Source organism: Antechinus flavipes, chromosome 3, assembly GCF_016432865.1.
Source record: "Antechinus flavipes isolate AdamAnt ecotype Samford, QLD, Australia chromosome 3, AdamAnt_v2, whole genome shotgun sequence".
Classification (NCBI taxonomy): Eukaryota; Metazoa; Chordata; class Mammalia; order Dasyuromorphia; family Dasyuridae; genus Antechinus; species Antechinus flavipes.
Genome location: NC_067400.1, coordinates 633,101,567 through 633,119,320, shown reverse-complemented (window position 1 = coordinate 633,119,320; position 17,754 = coordinate 633,101,567). Strand labels below are relative to the sequence as shown.

Below are 17,754 nucleotides of genomic sequence, written 5' to 3'. Positions count from 1 at the left end.
CCGCTGCGCCGCGTTTCCCCTTTGCTCAGGGAACAGCCAGCGTGGCCGACGATGGTCAGGCCCAGAGCAGGCTCTGGCCCCGGCTCGGCACCTCCCAACCTGTCCCACGCCTTGGTCCTTGTGGGGAGCGGGGGACTCGACTGACCGGGACCCCTCTGTCTCCTGCACCTCTGCTGCAGGCTCTGCTGGACCTCGGGGGATCCCCCAACTACAAGGACCGCCGGGGGCTCACTCCCTTGTTCCACACGGCCATGGTGGGTGGAGACCCTCGATGCTGTGAGCTGCTGCTCTACAACCGGGCCCAGCTGGGCATTGCTGATGAGAACGGCTGGCAGGAGATCCACCAGGTCCTGGGGGCCAGAGGCTGGGGGATGGGGGGGTGAGCCGGGGAGGGCACAGGTCTGGGTTTCTGCAGGTAGGAGGGGTGACGGGTGAGGAAGATGGGGACCAGGGGTTCGTGCCCGAGTCCCTGAGGTTGGGGGGCTCGGGGTACATGTGCTTGTCTGGGACTCTGAGGACCCCAGGATGGAGGGTCCCTGAGGACAGCGAGCTCTAGGAGCCGGAAGGGAACTCCTGACAGACTTTGCTCCCTTCTGCTCCCTGCTCAGGCCTGCCAGAGAGGTAACTCCCAACACCTGGAACACCTGCTGTTTTATGGGGCCGAGCCAGGTGCCCAGAATGCGTCAGGGAACACAGCCTTGCACATCTGTGCCCTCTACAACAAGGTCTGTCTGGGCAGGGGCTCTCCGCCTCCCGGCCTCCCTCGCCTACCACCCCAGCCCTTCCCTCCCCCATCACCTGCAACAGCCTCCTAGTGTGCAGTGTCGGGGTTGTGGGAATGAAGCTTTTGTGTCACATTTGGGGAAACTGAGGCTCAGGATGAGCCAGGGACTTCCCAGGCAGCCCAGGGCAAGCTCTCTGGTCCTGCTGATGGTCCAGGATGCTGAAGGTCTCTGGGACCTGGCTGGTCTATGCTGAGCCTCCAATGATTGGCCTATGAAGCCCCCGATCGGCCTGTGAAGCCCCTGATCGGCCTGTGAAGCCCCCGATCGGCCTGGGAAGCCCCTGATCGGCCTGTGAAGCCCCCGATCGGCCTGGGAAGCCCCTGATCGGCCCGTGAAGCCCCCGATCGGCCTGGGAAGCCCCCAATCGGCCTGGGAAGCCCCCGATGATCAGCCAGGGAAGCCCCCGATTGGCCTTTGAAGCCCCCGATGATCGGCCTGGGAAGCCCCCGAGCCTCCCTCGTGGAGTCCGTCAGTTTGGACGGCTGGAACCCCCCAGAGTCCCTCCTGCCCCCGACTCTTCTTGATCCAGCCTTGCTGAGAGTCGCCGGGCAGCGACAGTTCGCGCTCCTTCCTGCCCTCGGCAGAGGCGGACTCCCACACGAGCACCCGCTTGCACTGACCCAGAAGCCTGGAGTCCCTGAGGCGCTCGGGGTCTCAGCAGTTATCTGGGTCACTTGGAAAAGGTCTCGCCTCCATTTGCACACCTCCGGTGCTGGGAAGCTCATCACTCCCCGGGACGAGCTCCTCCACTTGGGAGTCGCCATGAGCAAGTCTCCCTCCCGCCAGCCTGACATTTCCCTCCCGCCCCCTCCTCCTGGGCCCCCTCTGAACAAGGCCCGTCCTTCCCTCTCCTCCATAAGCCTCCACATTCGCCAAGCGTGGGTCTCCCCTCGCCCCGAGCCTTCTCCCCCCGCCCGGGTCCTCCCAGTACCCTCGGGGTCTCGCCTGTGTTCTCGAGCCTTACCGACGCCATTCTTGTGATGGTCACAACCCTCTAGAGGAGGGTCTGAGCGGAGCAGGGGACAGTGGGCCCTTCTCCCGGCCGCCGGGGTCCACACGTGAGTTCATCCTGTCTGAGCAGAGAAGGTCTCTTTCCTTGGATGCTACAGATCATAGCAGGTTGGGCTTGTGCTCTACTTAGGTCCTCAGATCTTCTGCAGCTGAGGCAGTCAGTTTCCTCATCTGTAAAATGGGGATAAATTAGCACCCACCTCTGAGTATCGTCATGAGGTTCAATGAAACCATGTTTGCAAATCTCCTTGCCCAGTGCCTGGCACAGAGTAGCTGCTCTCGAGAGGCTTCCTCACTTCTCTCTCCTCCTCTTTTTATATTTAACCCCAATATAGGCTCCATTGTCATTTTATTCAGTCCAGTGCATTGCTCTGTCCTGGAGGAGTTTGCTTCCACATTCTGCCCAAGATGAAAACGAGAGCACAAGGGAGCCCAGGGGAACTCCGTCCCCGGGCACTGCTGGGAGAGAACGACCCGGGATCGGAGAACGTTCCCGGATGGGAAGAGGCCGGGAATGCAAACTCTGAGCCCGGAGCCAGACCTGAGCCCCTGGGTTTGTCACTCAGGAGTAGGGGGTGAACACCTGCAAAGGGAGAGGGGGTCCAGGAGCCAGGCTGGCCCCCTCTGGGACAGAGCACACCGTGTGAACCTCAGAGAAGCGCTGGATTCGAGCAAAGCGCTGAAAAAGCATCTCATGCTGTTCTTACCGGGAAAGACGGAGAGAAGTATCCGAGGGAGCCGGACCCAAAGCCGTCACTAGTGGTTCAGTGGCAGCTGGCAGGGGTCTCCAGCGGAGCGCCCCCAACGTCCGGCCACGGTTTTCTTCATGACATATTTGTGGACGACGACCTCGATGCGGTGGAGAGGAAATTTGTAGGAATTAATGTAAAGTCTTAGCCTTGGGCTCAAAACGTCAGTGTCACAATCACAAGGTTTGAAGCAAACTTCCGACTCAACACTTGTGGGGGAATCGGGAGCAGGGATTGCTTAAGTGCCCACTGGTGCCCGAGAGCTTTGCAGATACCTCAGCCGAGTCTCCTGACCGCCCTGCGGCTCCATTCTCGGCGGCGACTGCAGGCTTCGCCTTTCCTTGTCCGGCTCGTTTTACGGGTGAGAGGCAGGTGACGCGTTCGGGCTCACACAGGTAGGAGGTGTCTGAAGCTGGCTCTGACCCGGCGCTCTGCCCCACGTGGCCCTGGCTCTAGCATGACATCCACCTGGCCGCTGGGAGTTCCAGGCCGGCTCTATGCCCTGGGCCTCCTGGAGCCGTGCGGAAGCCCCCAAAGCCCGGGCGATGTGGTGCAAGAACAGGGACCGGAGGCAGCGGCCCCGCTGCCCTCCCCAGCCCCCCCCCCCCGGCGCCGGCCCCACCATCCCGCGGGGGCTTCAGCCTGGACAAGGGGCGGTTCAGGGCACGAGGCAGCTGGGTCCGTGCCTGAGGGGCTGTCATGTGGAAGGGCGGTTCTTGTCCAGACTGACCTGAGAGAAGCCTGGAGCAGGAATCGCAGACTTAGCCGCCAAGAAAGACTTCGGAGTTTTGGAGCTGTCCGAGGTACCTGCCCTCGCTGGAGCTGGAGACCCAGGGCGGCGGGACTGACCGCTTGTCCCTTACACCGGGGGCCACGGTGTGGCGGGGAAGGTCACTGAAGGGAGATGCCGGGGGTCTGTGTGTCAGTTATGGGGCGTTACATGGGCTGCAAACCCAAGCCGCCTCCCGCTTTTGCATCCATCTGAAACCTGGATGAAGGGAGGTGAGAACTGAGCCAAGGAGAGATGTGAGGGAGTCCTGCGGGGCCGGTCACTCAGCCTGGTGTCAGATACTCTCCAAGCGATTCCGAAGCCCCGATCTCGGCCCTGACCACCGAGACATCACAAGAGCCCGGACCACCGAGACACCACAAGAGCCCGGACCACCGAGACATCACAAGACCGAGCTCCGCCTTGCTGCTCTCCTGCTGCCTCTGCCGACCTGGCAAGGGCCTCGTCTGGCTAGCCCACTCTTGACCCTCCTACGGGACCGAGCACGGCCCTCCCTCAGCATTCCCCCCATTGGATCCTTGAGAATTTTGCCAGGAATTGGCTGTCGAGCCTGTCAGCCTAGAACAGGAGGAATCCACCTCTTCGCTCTTGTGAAAATCAGGAGAACCGCCAGCCTCCAATCTTAGACTCGTAGGATTTGGGAGCTGGAAGTCCTCAGAGAACCCTCATCCACGTCTCTCATTTTACAGATGGGAGAAATGGAGAAGGCGCCCAGATCCGCCTCCCTGACTTCTCCCCGTTCCTTCCAGTTCTGCCTTCTTGGGCGCCTCTCCCACTCGGCAAGATTTTCCAGGTCCATTGCCATGGTCCAGAGGGGGAAGGGAGGCCCGGGGTGGTGCACCCCTGGGCTGGTAGTGGGGTTTAGAGAGAGGAGGGGTCCCCGTGGTCCAGAACCAAGAAACAAAACCGTAGCATCTCCAGGCCTTGGCGATCTCAGCACTGGTCCTGTTGTTCAGTACCCTTTGCGGGATTCTTGGCAGAGGTTCTGGGGTAGTCTGCCATTTCCTTTTCCAACTCATTTTATAGAGGAGGAAACTGAGGCAAGCAGGGGAATGACTTGCCTAGGACCACACAACTAGTGAGTGTCTGAGGACGGATTCTAGCTTAGGGAGAACACTCTTCTGGCCTCCGACTTGGTGCTCTGTCCACCGCACCACCCAGTGCCTTTCGGCGTTCCCCCTGGTCTGTAGCCTTACGCTGGACAGATTCTGGCTAGTCTCATCTCCAAGCTCCGCCGGTAGTGATGGGGAGCTCTCCTGAGCTGAACGGGCAGTGGGACGAGCCTCGGTCCCCTGCCACACGGCGTTCTGCCTGTGTCTTCCCTGGACGCTGACCCTCCCACCCTCTGCTCCAAAGGCCCCTGAGCCCCACTCACCTCGGGCTTTCTGCCCCTTGATTCCTCCTTCGCTCCTCCACTGCTGGAAAGAGGAGAAAGCTGCGCCTGTTCAGAAATCTCCCTCGGCTCCTGCTGCCCCGGGGCAGGCCCTGGACGCCTTCCCCAGAGGCTTCTGCCTTGCTCCTTCACCTGGCTGAGCCTCTGGGGCCTCCCGCGGAGCGTCCGGGAAACCAGACAGAGCTTCGTGGGCCTGGAAGCGATTCCTGCACTTGAAGGGCTTTCTGCGCCCCTTGGCGTCTCCTTGGGCTCTAAGCTAAGGAGGCTGCGCCCAGGCTTTGGGGGCTGCTGCTTCTTTCAAGCTTGCTTTGGATGCTGCCCCCAGGAAGCCCCCGGGACCCCAGCAGGAAGTGATTTCCCCCTCCAAGGATGGCCTATGTCCGTATTGTACCGCATCGCTCGCTGCAGCCTTCGGAGGCAATGGCCACCCCTGACCCCAGACGTCACCCTCAGACCCCAGACGTGGCCCTGGCACTCCCAGAAATCATCCCTGGGGGCCGGGGTCTCCGGGGGGCTTGACGGGTCTGTCTGGCTATCGGCTCTTCTGGGACTGGCTCGGGGCCTCTCCCGGCCTCTGGTAAGAGCCTTCCAGGGTTGCTGTTGATGGAGAAGCCCGTCCCTGGGCAGCTGAGCCCGGAGGGCCCTCTGCCTTCAGCCAGGCTGGCTGCTGGCCCGTTGCTGAGCCCGGACTGAAGGCTGGCCAGCCCGCCAGCAGGACACAGGAGAGCCCGGGGTGACCCACAGGCCACGGACGGGCGCTGAGTAGGTCTTCGTGGATAGTCGGGAGGCCCCACCAGCACAGCACAGCCTTTTTGTCTACCTGAAGCAAGAGCCCCTGGGCCTGAGGAGCCCCAGCCCAGCTGAAGGCCGAGAATCTCAGGTTTCCGGCTTCTCCTGTGGAGGCGCTGTCAATCAGGCAAGAGCATTTATTAAGTGCCTACTATGTACCAGGCGCTGCTGGAGGCACAAGAAGCCAGCGAAGAAAGCCCCCCCCAATCCCTGCCGGGCCCTCGAAGCGCCTCGCGGGCAGCTCCAGGGGCCGGCGGCCCCTCGTCTTCCTCACCTTCCCGGCTCTCAGCTCCCACACGGCGGAGGCTCAATGAGTGTTTGTTGCACAAATGAATGAAATGTGCTGAGGAGCCGGATCAAGAAGGGAGCCCAGGAGGCTCAGGCGGGAGTGAGTAAGCGAATCTGCACAAGGTCATTCTAGGGGAAGATGCAGGGAGCTGAGGCGGGGAGGGAGGAAGCCCGTCAGTGGCTGCTGGGGGTCAAGAGCTGCCCCCGAAGGGCCCCCCCCCCGGGGGGAAGCTCAGGACGGCTCCACCCCCACCCCCGGGCCAGGGGTCCGCCCTTCCCCATCCTTCACACCAGGCCACCCCCTTGGGACACCCCAGATTTGCCTGGGGGCTGTTCCCCTCCCCTGGTCTGCCCTAACCCCGAACCTCTCCCGACCCTGCCCGCAGGAGACGTGCGCCCGAATACTCCTCTACCGGGGGGCCAACAAGGAGGTGAAGAACAACAACGGACAGACACCTTTCCAGGTAGAGAGACCCCGGAAAGGCTGGGGTGGGGAGGGAAGGAAGCAGGGGCGAGCCCCGGAAGGAAGGAGGGCTGGATAAGGGAAACAGATGTGGAAGAGGGAAAAGAAGGGGTGAAGGATGGGAGAGCAGAGAGGAGGAGGAGGATGGGGAGGACAGGGGAGAGCGGCAGTGGAAAGGAGAGCAAAGGGAGAAGGGGGTGAGAATTAGGATGACAGGGAGACGGTCAGCAAGCCGACAAGCATTGATTAAGTGCCTGTTGAGTGTCAGGCACATGCTAGGGCTGAGGACGCAGAGAAAGGCAAAGCTAGACCCTGTGTCAAGGCCGTATTCGGGAGGCAGCCCTGTACAAACGAGATGTGAGAGAGTTCGTGGAGAGAGACACTAGCAGCCGGGGGGCTCTCCCAGCAGGGGATCTTAATTAACTGGGAGGATAGGAGGCAGAGGGGGGAGGGCGGGCAGGGGGGCACCAGAGAAAAGGCCTGGGGCCAGGGGATGGAGCCTCCTCTTCAAGGAGCAGCAAGGCCGGTGGTGACAAAGCAGGGAGGAAGGCAGCACGGGGGATGAGGGGAAGACAGGAGGCAGGCAGGAGCGTGGAAGCGGGAGGGAGAGGACACGGAGAGGGCTTGGCTGGAAGGGGAGTGAGAAGGGCTCAGAGAAGGGACTGAAAGAACAGAGGAAGGAGGCAGAGCGAGGATAGAATGAGGGGGGTGGGGGAAGTGGTGGAGGGGGGTTCTGAGGATTGGGAGGGGAAAGGAACGAAGGGGAAGTGGGGAAGAGGAGGGAGGAGGAGGGGATTCTAGGAAAGGTGGAAGACGCACAGGGAAGTAGAGGACAGGGTGATGGGAGGAAGGGGCAGGGCAGGAAGCCAGCAAGACCCCAAGTGTGGAAGGGGTTGGGGAAAGGAGAGATGAGGATGTGGGGAGAGCGGTATGTGTGGGGGAGGGGAACATGGGTCATGAGCAGGTTTGGGGGCACAGGCTCAAGCTAGGCTCGCTATGGGGACTCCTCTTACCTGGCCCCGGGGGTCACCTCCTCTCTTCTCTTCCCCATTCTGGGCCAGGTGGCTGTAATAGCCGGCAACTTTGAGCTGGGGGAGCTGATCCGAAACCACCGAGACCAGGATGTGGGTGAGTGAGGCGGGGGCTGGAGGCTGGGGGTGGTTGGGGCCGACATGGCGCACTCCAGAGCGAGGAGAGTGTGTGGCGCCTGATCCTACGGGGGCAGGGCTGACGGAGCATTCTGGGGAGTGGGGGGCTGTGCTGGCCCCTGGCCAAGCTCATCCCCCCTTTTCCCCTCTTCCCCATCTCTGCCTCCTCCCTCCCACTACTTCCTCCCTTATCTTTCCATCTCTCCACTCTCACCATCCGGCTTTCCTTTCCTCATTTTCTATCTGATTCTCTTTTCATCTAATCTCTTTTTTCTCTTCACAACTCTCCATCTTCCCTTCTCTTATCCCTATATAACACCTCCATTTCTTTCCAACTCTGTTTTCCTTATCTCTTCAAACCCTTCTTCCCCATCTCTATTTTTCCATCTTTATTTTCTCCTTCCTCTTCTCTTATGCTTCTTTCCCCCCTCTCACCTCCTTTATCCATTCCCCCCATTTCTCTCTCAAACTCTATTTCTACTCTCACATCACTCTCCTTTCCCTGCTTCCCTCCCTCCTCTCTGCTTTCACCCTCATCTTTTCCACTTTCCTTTCTCCCCCTTTCTCACTGTTCCCTTTTTCATCTGTTTCCCTCTATCCTCATACCTCCCTTTCTCTTCCCAACCTCACTTCTCTCCCTATTGCTCCCTTTATCGTGCATCTTCCCATCTTCTCCTCTCCTCTTTCCCTCATCTCCGCTGCATCATCTCTCTTCTTCTCTGTCCTTATCCAATTTCATCTCTCCTTCCCCCCAACTCCTATCTTATCTTCCCCTGGTCATCTTCCTTCTCTCCTCTCCCTCTTCTCATATCCCTTCCCTCCATCATCTTCACTGACTCCCCTATTTTCCCAAATCTCCCTCCTCCCTCATCTCCATTCACCCACCCTACTAGTCCCCTTCCAGGAGTCCCCCAAGTATGCAGCCCGTCGGAGGGGGGGTCCACCAAGCACAGGGTTGACTGTGCCCCCGATGCTGCTCCGTGCTAACAGCGACACCAGCATGGCACTGCCCGATTGGATGGTGTTTTCACCCTCTGGGCCCCCTGGCCCTGGCCCTGGCCCCGCCCCAGCGGCCCCAGCTCCGACAACCCCCTCTACCCCAGGCACCAAACTCAGCAGCGGCACTCTTCGTAGTGCCAGCAGCCCTCGGGGTGCCCGAGCCCGCTCCCCTTCCCGAGGGAGGCACCCAGAGGAAGCAAGGAGGCAACCCCGGGGACGGCCCAGGTAGGGGGAACTGCTGATATCCCCAAAACCCTTCTTTCCTATTCCCAAGACCTCTTTCCTCATGAATGGCCAAAGAAGACCCCAGCCCCTCCTCTCCTGGTCTTCTGTTCTACAGATGGCCAGGAATATCCCATTCTCTTCCCACATCCCAACTTTTTTTCTCCATGAACATTCAGGGAAATCTCCATTCCCTCTAATCTTCTTCCACTTCCAATATCCCCTTCCCCAATAAAAGTCCTAATATTCATCCCTCCCCCTTCTTTCAATATACTCCTTCCCCCTTTCCCTGCCCTCAATATTCCTCTTTCCTATGGATGGCCAGGAAAGCCCCACACTCCCTTTTATATCCCTCTTCTTCCCCCCTTCCTCATGAATATCTCAATCTCCCTATCCTCCTTTTCCCATGACTGTTCCCAGTACCTCCACCCCTCCTCCCCATGGATGACCATATATCCTGTCAGTCCTCCTTTTGAGCCCACAGATGATCCAGGAATCCCCAGATCTCTGTGAATTATTTATTCAACCTTAGGTCTCCCGCCTCCTTCTTTCTCATGGATGTCCAAATGGCCCTTATACCTTCTTTCCTATTCCAACGCCTTCCTTTTTTATGGATGGTTTAGGGAAACCCTCCAGTCTCCCATCCTACTTTCCTAAACTCATCTTTAGAGAAACTCATGAATCGCTAACTTCCACACCCACTCCCAAATCGCTCCTATTTCATTCCCCAATTTTCTCTCTCCCTATCAAAGAATCACAGGCAAATCAAATTCTCCAGATGCTCAAATTGGTTTTCTAGGACCCCTTCAGTGCATCCATTTTAAAAATAAATATGCACTATCTACTATGTTCAGAATCCTATGCCCAGCACTGGGAAAGGCATGAAGATAAAATGCAATGCCTGTTCTCACAGCACTTATAGGCAAGTAAGGATGATGTTCAACTTTCAATTGGTCAACCTGGACAGAAGTCTCTGCTAGAGTGCCATTGGTCTCTTTCCTTAGCCCCCACTGATATTTGGACAGTCTGCTTATCAAATGTGAAGCTAGCCAGGAGTTGGGAAGGAGAATTAGAGATTAAATGAGTTAGAACCCAAGAAAATCTTGTCAGACTAGAACTATAGGTAAAAGGGTTGATTATTTTAGGATGAAATTCAATAGGAATAACTATAAAGCCCTCTTCATGGGACACAACAGCACAAGTACAGGATATACACAGACATAATTCAGAAGGAGAAATGCTTTGGAGCTCTCAGTGGGCTTTTCCCTTGGTACGAAGCGAATTTGATTTAGGATGTAGGAGCAGAGATAGTATTCTGAATGAGGAGGGATCACCCGGCAAGGGTCCTCAAACTACGGCCCATGGGCCAGATGCAGCAGTTGAGGACAATTATCCCCCTCACTCAGGGCTATGAAATTTCTTTATTTAAAGGCCCACAAAACAAAGTTTTTGTTTTTATTATGGTCCGGCCCTCCAACAGTCTGAGGGACAGTGAACTGGCCCCCTATTTCAAAAGTTGAGGACCCTGATAAAGCCTCCTGCCCTCAACAGGCAGTAGCTGAAGTATTACACAAAGTACCGTGCTCAGCTCTGGGGGCCTCATTTTAGCCAGGTCCTTGACATCTTGGAACTTATCTAGAGGGTGACTGGTGGTGGGTGGGAGGGAAAGAAGGAACTTAAAACTGGGCCAGACCAGGATTGGTTGCAGGAACTGGGGGGGTTGGTCAGAAGTAGAAAGACCAAGGGATGTGGCAAACTGGTTTCCACTCTCTGAAGGGCTGTCACTAGGAAGGGGTCGAGTCTTGCTTTGCTTTATCAGAGAGTAGTGACTTTCATGGAGGTAGATTTCCATTTTAATTGGCCAGGAGTAGAAAGCTCTCCATCCCTGGAGAGCTGGATGCCCGCTGAAGGTGCTTTAGCTGAGATGCCACGATGTGGATAGGATTCGGCTGCTATCTTCAGCCCTTCAGCTCTAATGTTCTGCAGTCCACAGTAGGGAGCCACTTTGTAGAAGGCTTCAGATACCAAGCAAAGGAACCTGGACTTGTTTCTGGGGACCATAGGGACCCGTGGGTTTGTCCTGAGCAGTGCAGGGACATGGACACAGTGTAAGACCGGCAGGAAAGGAAACTGAAATTCTCTGAAAAACAGATTTTAAAAGAAGAGGTTGTGGATGAAGAGACTATAGATCTCTAATAAGACTACCTTGGGGTGGGGGTAACTCCGGAAAGGGACTGAAGCCCCTGGTCACTCTTCCCTGACTCTCTGACTCCTTTCCACTTAATCCTCCCATTCGACATGCCCCAAGCCCCCTCCCTCTCTCCCCTCCCTTCCCCTACCCCACAGTCTCCTCTGGACATCTCCTGTCCTTCAACACTCCTTATATATATATCCCAGCTCCAGTGGGACACCCAGAGAGGGGCCATCTGGGGGCACAGGGGGATCCGGGGGCCCTGGGGGCTCCCTGGGAAGCCGGGGACGGCGACGGAAGCTCTACACGGCAGTACCGGGACGCTCCTTCATGGCCGTGAAGCCATACCAGGCCCAGGGCGAGGGGGAGATCTCCTTGAGCAAGGGAGAGAAGATCAAAGGTACCTGGGATTGGGGGGGTGGGATGGGCTTGGCGGGCATGTGGGTGGGTGGAACCAGCTGGCTGGTGGGCCTCCTCGGTGTAAGGTCCTGGAAGATACAAACGAGAGGGGTCCCTCCGCTGGAGGAGCTGAGGCTCTAGTTGGGGATGCAGGACGGAGAAGTCCAATAGAATAATGTAGTTCTGATTTCGGCAGCATCAGGACCCGCTCCAGAGGGCACCGGGCCTGTGACTAAGTAGGAAGTTCTGCCCAAGGGGCCGAGAGAGCTGAAGTGATCTGGGGAAAACGGTAGTTTTGGTGCATTAGCGGCGGGAGAGCCTGCCCGCACTAACCGGTGCCACCGCACTAACCGGTGCCACCGCACTAACCCGTGCCTCTCGCACTAACCCGTGCCTCCCGCACTAACCGGCGCTGCCCATACTAACCGGTGCCGCCCGCACTAACCGATGAGACCGGCACTAACCCGTGCTTCCTGCACTAACCGGTGCCGCCCGCACTAACCGGTGCGACCCGCACTAACCCGTGCTTCCCGCACTAACCGGTGCCGCCCGCACTAACCGATGAGACCGGCACTAACCCGTGCTTCCCGCACTAACCGGTGCCGCCTGCACTAACCGGTGCCTCCCGCACTAACCCGGCGCTGCCCATACTAACTGGTGCCGCCAGCACTAACCGGTGCCGCCCGCACTAACCGATGAGACCGGCACTAACCCGTGCCTCCCGCACTAACCGGTGCCTCCCGCACTAACCGGTGCCGCCCGCACTAACCGGTGCCGCCCGCACTAACCGATGAGACCGGCACTAACCCGTGCCTCTCGCACTAACCGGTGCCGCCCGCACTAACCAGTGCCGCCCGCACTAACCGGTGCCGCCCGGGCCAGCCTCTGCGCGGAGGACGGAAGGCTCTCTGGCCCGGCACTGTCGCGCAAAGGCAGCCGAGGCTCGGCAACTTCGGTCTCCAGAGGCTCCGAACGCGAGTCCAGCCCCGAGCTGGACCAGTAGTCCAAGAGGCTCCTTCCCAGACTGGCCACAGGAGGGCGCCCTTTTAGCCACAATGGTAGGAGGAGCTGCCAACCGGCAGAGTGCGCCCCCGCGCGGAGGAAATCCTCGGCCATTGAAGGCCGAAGCGAAAGGCGGCGGCCCTCGAGGAGGTGACGTTCTGCCCGGGCCTGCGCTCGCTCCCTGCGAGGAAAAGTCCAGGAGACAGGAAGCCACGGCTGAGACGAGTACCCAAAGCCACCTCGTGCTCGCGCACACTGCTGGGGCCGGCTGGCCCTTCCTGCAGGTGGCGAGAAGGCGGAGAGAGCACCGGCCTGCTCCTCCTCGTCCGGGAGCAAACCCTGGGCCGGGCGGAGAGCCGGGGGCCGGGAACCTCGCCTGTGCCGGGAACCTCGCCTGTTCCGGGGCCGGGCGGAGAGCCGGGGGCCGGGAACCTCGCCTGTGCCGGGGCCGGGCGGAGAGCCGGGGGCCGGGAACCTCGCCTGTGCCGGGAACCTCGCCTGTGCCGGGGCCGGGAACCTCGCCTGTGCCGGGGCCGGGCGGAGAGCCGGGGGACGTCGCGTGGACGCGGACGACGCGGACTAATACAGACGAGAGGCCGCAGGGCAGCCGGCGGTCCGTCGGGGAGAGGTTGAGAGCCGGAGGAGGAGGGAAGGGGAAGAGCCGCTGGAGGTCGGGCGCAGCCGAGCCGGGTCCCGGAAGGCGTGTGTAAGGAAGGGGAACGGACCCAGCGCGGCTGCGGGCCGTTTGGACAAGGCACCGGGAGGGTGGGCTTGCAGAGTCCCGGATGCTCGGCCAAGAGTTGGAACAATAGGGAGCCGCGGGACTGCTTTGGGTGTTAGTCTGAATAGACGCGTTCCTAAAATAAAGTCTCTCTGGGAAGAACGAGGGGCGCAGGACACTGGAGGGAGACTCCAGCGAAGCCCAAACGCCGGTGGCTCCTTCCTAGCGGAAAGACTTCAGCAGCAGAGATCGGGGACAAAAAGTTGCCCATCCCTTTGGGCAACAGCTCAGAGAGTCCCGTTACCAGCCAAGTGACCACGGCAACTCCTGAGATCACCTGCTAAGACATGGAAAGCTCGGAATCTGTCAGTGGGAAAAGAACCCCCCCCCCCCCCGATGACTTCGCCCAAAGAGGCTGTAAGTCAATAACGCATTCTGGGAGGAGCCGCCACAGATCAGCGGGAAGACGGGGACGGGAGCTGCGCAGAATGAGATGGGGTAAAGGCGCCTCGGCTTAAGGAAGACACTTCCTCCTTTGCCTCCGTTATAATCCCTGAGGTACTGAAGGGAAATAAAAAATCCTCATAGGAGGAACTCCTCCATCCCACTGAGCCCAGGCTCTGTGGGTGCTTGTGTGATGGTACAGGCAAGCGGGTGTGTGCTGGTGATGAATTCTGGTGGAAACAGGACCCACATTGACCCTCGCACAGATCTTTTCATCACTGAAGAATCATACTTTAAAAAATAACACCAATTATAGGCTGTACTATCGCTGTACTCATGTACATGTACTATCGCTGTACACGAATCAGATTTGAGAGAAAAATGGTGGCCAATAGTTAAACTAACTGTTGTTCAGCTGTTTTCCTGTTTCCTTGTCTGACTCTCTAGAACCCATCTGGAATTTCTTGGCAGAGATACTAGAGTGGTTTGCCATTTTCTTCTCTAATTCATTTTACAGATGAGGAACTGAGGCAATAGAACAATGTGACTTGTCCAGGGTCATACAGCTAGTGTCTAAGGCTAGATCTGAATTCAGGAAAATAAGTCTTTCTCACTCTAGAGCTCGCTGTGTCACCTAGCTGCCTTGTCAAATCAATAGAGAGTCCAGGTTCCAAATCCCAGTTCTACTACTTTCCATGTGATCATAAGCAAATTACTTAAACTGTCCCTGCTTGTTTTTTCATCTGTAAAATGGGAAAGATAATATCTCTACAACCAATGTCATAGGATTCTTGTGAAGATTAAGTGAGATCATGAACATAAAGTATTTTTGTAACTGAAGACTTTTGGAGAAAGATCAGCTGATTATTACCATTCTTCTCCAGCTCCTCCTCATCCCCATCTTCTTCATCTTCATCCTCAGAGAGGGTGACAGAGAGCTGAGCAGGCTGCGGGCTGCTTTAGGAAGAGAAAGAAACTGGGTTTGGGTTTCAGAACTGGCCCTGCCACTTTCTTAAAAATCATTAATATTGAGATAAGGGTTGTGGTTTAATTGGTACTTTCAGCCCCCTCTTCCATGGCAGATCGGATCCTTTACACAATTTAGGATTTTGTTTCAGATTTTAATTACTTTTCTTGCTCTCTTGTGTCTCTATCATCTGCAGTCACAAAGGTCTCCCTTTCCAAGCTTTCCTCTTCCCCAGAAAGCCACTGCTTTCCATTTTTTTTAAAGTTCAATGCACCAAATGGGAGGAATGATACTTGTTTACTGTATCTTAAGAAAAGTGAGCTTTGCAGTGCTATAGAAATTGTGTAAGTGCACACTAATAGTGCTCCTGACGGCATTTGGTGTGGAATAAACCGAATCCAGCAGTAGAGGCATAAGGCTGGCTGAAACAATCAATCAGGGGGACAAGTGGGAAAACGGAACAGGGAGAGAGCAAACAGATTCAGAGGAAGAAGCAGATTCGTGTCCTGGTTCTGGTATCTGTGGTCTTGGGTGAGCCCCTGTGTTCACCCTGAGCCTCAGATCTGGCGCCTTTGAGAGGAGGAGCCAAGCACCTCAAGTCCCTTCTTATTCTCTGTCTCGGAGAATGGGGAAGCCATGGGAATAGCCAGGGCAGGGGGACGTAAGGCTAGGAATGCTGGGGAAGACCAGGCTCCTACTACATGACATGGCGCCATTGGCCTTCGGTAAGAATTTGAAACTGGCCGACATGGTGGACCGCCTGGATTGAGAGGAAATTGGACAGGGAGAAATAGCCAGTTCTAGCCTGGGATCCCCAAAGGCAGCAGCCTAAGCCTAGGAGCTGGTGTGAAAAGGTTCTGAAGGTCTTCTTTGCAGACTAGCAGCTTCAAATGAGCTCAGTGGGATAACAGAGTGAGGTGTTCAGCCTGATGTGACCTTAGACAGCATGAAGAGACTCGGTGTCCGGAATGAGACTGGGAGAAGGGACCTCTATTAGCCCCACTGGGCTCTTCCCCTCCCAGCCTGTCTTGCATTTAATTCTGGGGACCACATTGGAGGAAGGATGCTCACAAGTGAGAGAGCATCCAGAGAAGCAGGAGTGGAGGCAAAAAGGCAATTTATAGCCAGGACAGGAAGACCACTTGAAGTTCCCATATTTCTGACTTCTCTTCCTTCAAAGTTGAGTCTGGGTGCCCCCTTGAAGCCTTCCCTCATCTTCCCTCCAAATGAAACCGCTCCAAGTTAGCGGTCTGGTTGGATCTCCTTTGCTCCATCATATCCCTCTACAGCAACGCACTCCCCTGCACCGCAGGAGAACAGAAGCAATTGGAGAGCAACATCAGGGCCATTTTTAACTTCTGTATCCACTGCATCCATGTGTGCACAGAGGAAGCCTTGAACCAACATCCTTTAAGTGAATGGCTCCAGCGAACTTCACAAACGCTTCCTTCCTGGCTGAATGTTTTAGTGCCGCGTCCTTTGCCTCTATTTTAGCTAAGCGTTGGATCAAATTTCTCGTGCTTTTCTTATGGAAACAAAGGACAGATGCAGGCTGCGAGAGAATACGAATGGCTGAATTGGTCGAAGTTCTCAGGATGCTTAATTGGGGAAAGAGAATCGTAAAAGGAAACGGATATTTGAAAGGTGGTCACGCAAGAAGAATGAGGCTTTGTTGTAGGAATTCCTGCACAAGTGCCTCCCCAAGTCCCCCCCACTGTGCTGGGTGGCAACTTGCACAAAATGACCTCTGAGGTCATCACATATTGGCTATGTGATGTGATCAAAGGGATTCTTAACCATCCATGACCTCTGGGTTACCTCCCAGTTTGGAGAATCTCTATGTGGGGTGGGAGGTCTCTTTCAGCTCTGAGATGCTAGGATTCTATGATGGGGGAAGGGAGAAAAGAAGGTTGAAAAGAACCTTCGCTATCTGGTGACACAATATGGCGTTTACTCTGACCTGACTTTCTGTGATTTCATGCCAAAAATTTGAGCACGTGAAAAAACATTTTGTCCTCGATTCTGTTTCCCTGGACCCTTCTTTAGAGCTTGGTTCATGGTGGTGAAAAAATTGCCTCCAGTTGTGTGTGTGGGAGGCACATGGGAGAAGAGGAATTGTGGTTCTCTTTCTTTCTTAAAACCTGATCTGAGGGATCCATAGGAAAACTGCTTGACCAAAATAAAAAAAATAACAGCAGTGGTGAGAAGAGGTGTGTGTATGTGGGATGAGGAAAACAGAGATTCAAAACCTTGCTATATAAGGATATATTAATCAGTTGGAAATGTTTCACCTGGAAAAGAGAAAATATTCAAGTGTGGAGTAGAGTTAATATCTTGGAATGTAGGAAGGGCTGGTTGTCTTGAGAAAGAGGAATTACACTTGTACATCTTAACCCCAGAGGGCAAAACTAGAATCACTTGGGGTGGGAGGGAAGGCTCCGGCTTGATATAATAATTGGAGCTGTCCAAGAGTAGAGCCAATCTCTACCAAAAGAAGACCTCACACAGAGGCTGACTGACTGCTTCTCAGGGACATAGAGATGTTGCTTCAGATATGGGGTGCCTTCCCAAGTCTCGGACTGGTCGGGATGGAGGAGGTGCCTGCCGAGGAGGGAGATGACTTCTGAGGTCACTTTCAATGCTGAAATTTTATCATTCTATGAGATAAAGGGAGGAGGAGATAGATTGAGGATCTTTTCTCCCTGGAGGTGGTATTAACCAAAAACAGAAAGAAAGAATTAATGGAAGGAAGGAAGGGTGGATGGAAGGAAAGAAGAAAAAAAGCTCAAAGAGAAATTAAAGAAATTCTCCCCCAACTGATTATGAATTAACTTTTGAGACAGATGAAGGATACTGGGTGGGAAGCAGGGTACCCCCGATCTTCAGAGGAGAAGAGCATATCCTCTCCTTTGGAGTCCCAGAGAAGGCCAGAAATTTGGGCTGCCCCAGTGGGATACTGCATAAGAGTCATACAGTGTCAGAGCTGAAGGGACTTCAGAGATCACCTCATCCAGTCCCCATCTGCCTAGAAATCTTCTGCAATAAAGCCAAGAAAAGGGTCGTGTCTAAGTTTATACTTTATACTTAAGAGCTTGTTGGGGTGGGCGGTGCTGTAGAAGTCTGTACCAGCGATAGGGGGAAGCTGCTGGATGGTCGGATGGTAGTGTGCAGATTCTGAGTGTGCTTCCCTGTCTTGCTCTCTGGTTCAGTGCTCAGCATCGGGGAAGGAGGCTTCTGGGAAGGTCAGGTTAAAGGTCGAGTTGGCTGGTTCCCCTCCGAGTGCCTAGAGGAGGTGGCCAATCGCTCCCAGGAGGGAAAGCAAGGTAACACAACCTTCATTTCCTTGATCGGGGGTGAGGGGATGGAACTGTTGATAGGAAGTTTGTCAAGAGG

At 56.0% G+C, this 17,754-nt stretch overlaps 1 protein-coding gene and 1 long non-coding RNA gene across 3 annotated transcripts in view; one reads left to right on the top strand and one right to left on the bottom strand.

Annotated features, from left to right (window-relative positions):
- SHANK1 (SH3 and multiple ankyrin repeat domains 1) overlaps positions 1-17,754 on the top strand; it is an 83,856-nt gene that overhangs the window by 14,030 nt on the left and 52,072 nt on the right. For both annotated transcript variants that reach the window (XM_051990285.1, XM_051990284.1), the window contains exons 7-13: positions 180-347; positions 609-725; positions 6,192-6,269; positions 7,330-7,396; positions 8,310-8,640; positions 11,035-11,228; positions 17,571-17,684. In XM_051990285.1, the coding sequence (XP_051846245.1) occupies positions 180-347; positions 609-725; positions 6,192-6,269; positions 7,330-7,396; positions 8,310-8,640; positions 11,035-11,228; positions 17,571-17,684 (1,069 nt within the window). The remainder of the gene's footprint in view (positions 1-179; positions 348-608; positions 726-6,191; positions 6,270-7,329; positions 7,397-8,309; positions 8,641-11,034; positions 11,229-17,570; positions 17,685-17,754) is intronic.
- LOC127556855 (uncharacterized) lies at positions 8,642-12,512 on the bottom strand. Its single transcript, XR_007952544.1, has 3 exons — positions 12,092-12,512; positions 11,233-11,504; positions 8,642-10,777 (listed from the first exon to the last, which is right to left on the bottom strand). It is a non-coding gene; the product is annotated as an uncharacterized LOC127556855 (long non-coding RNA).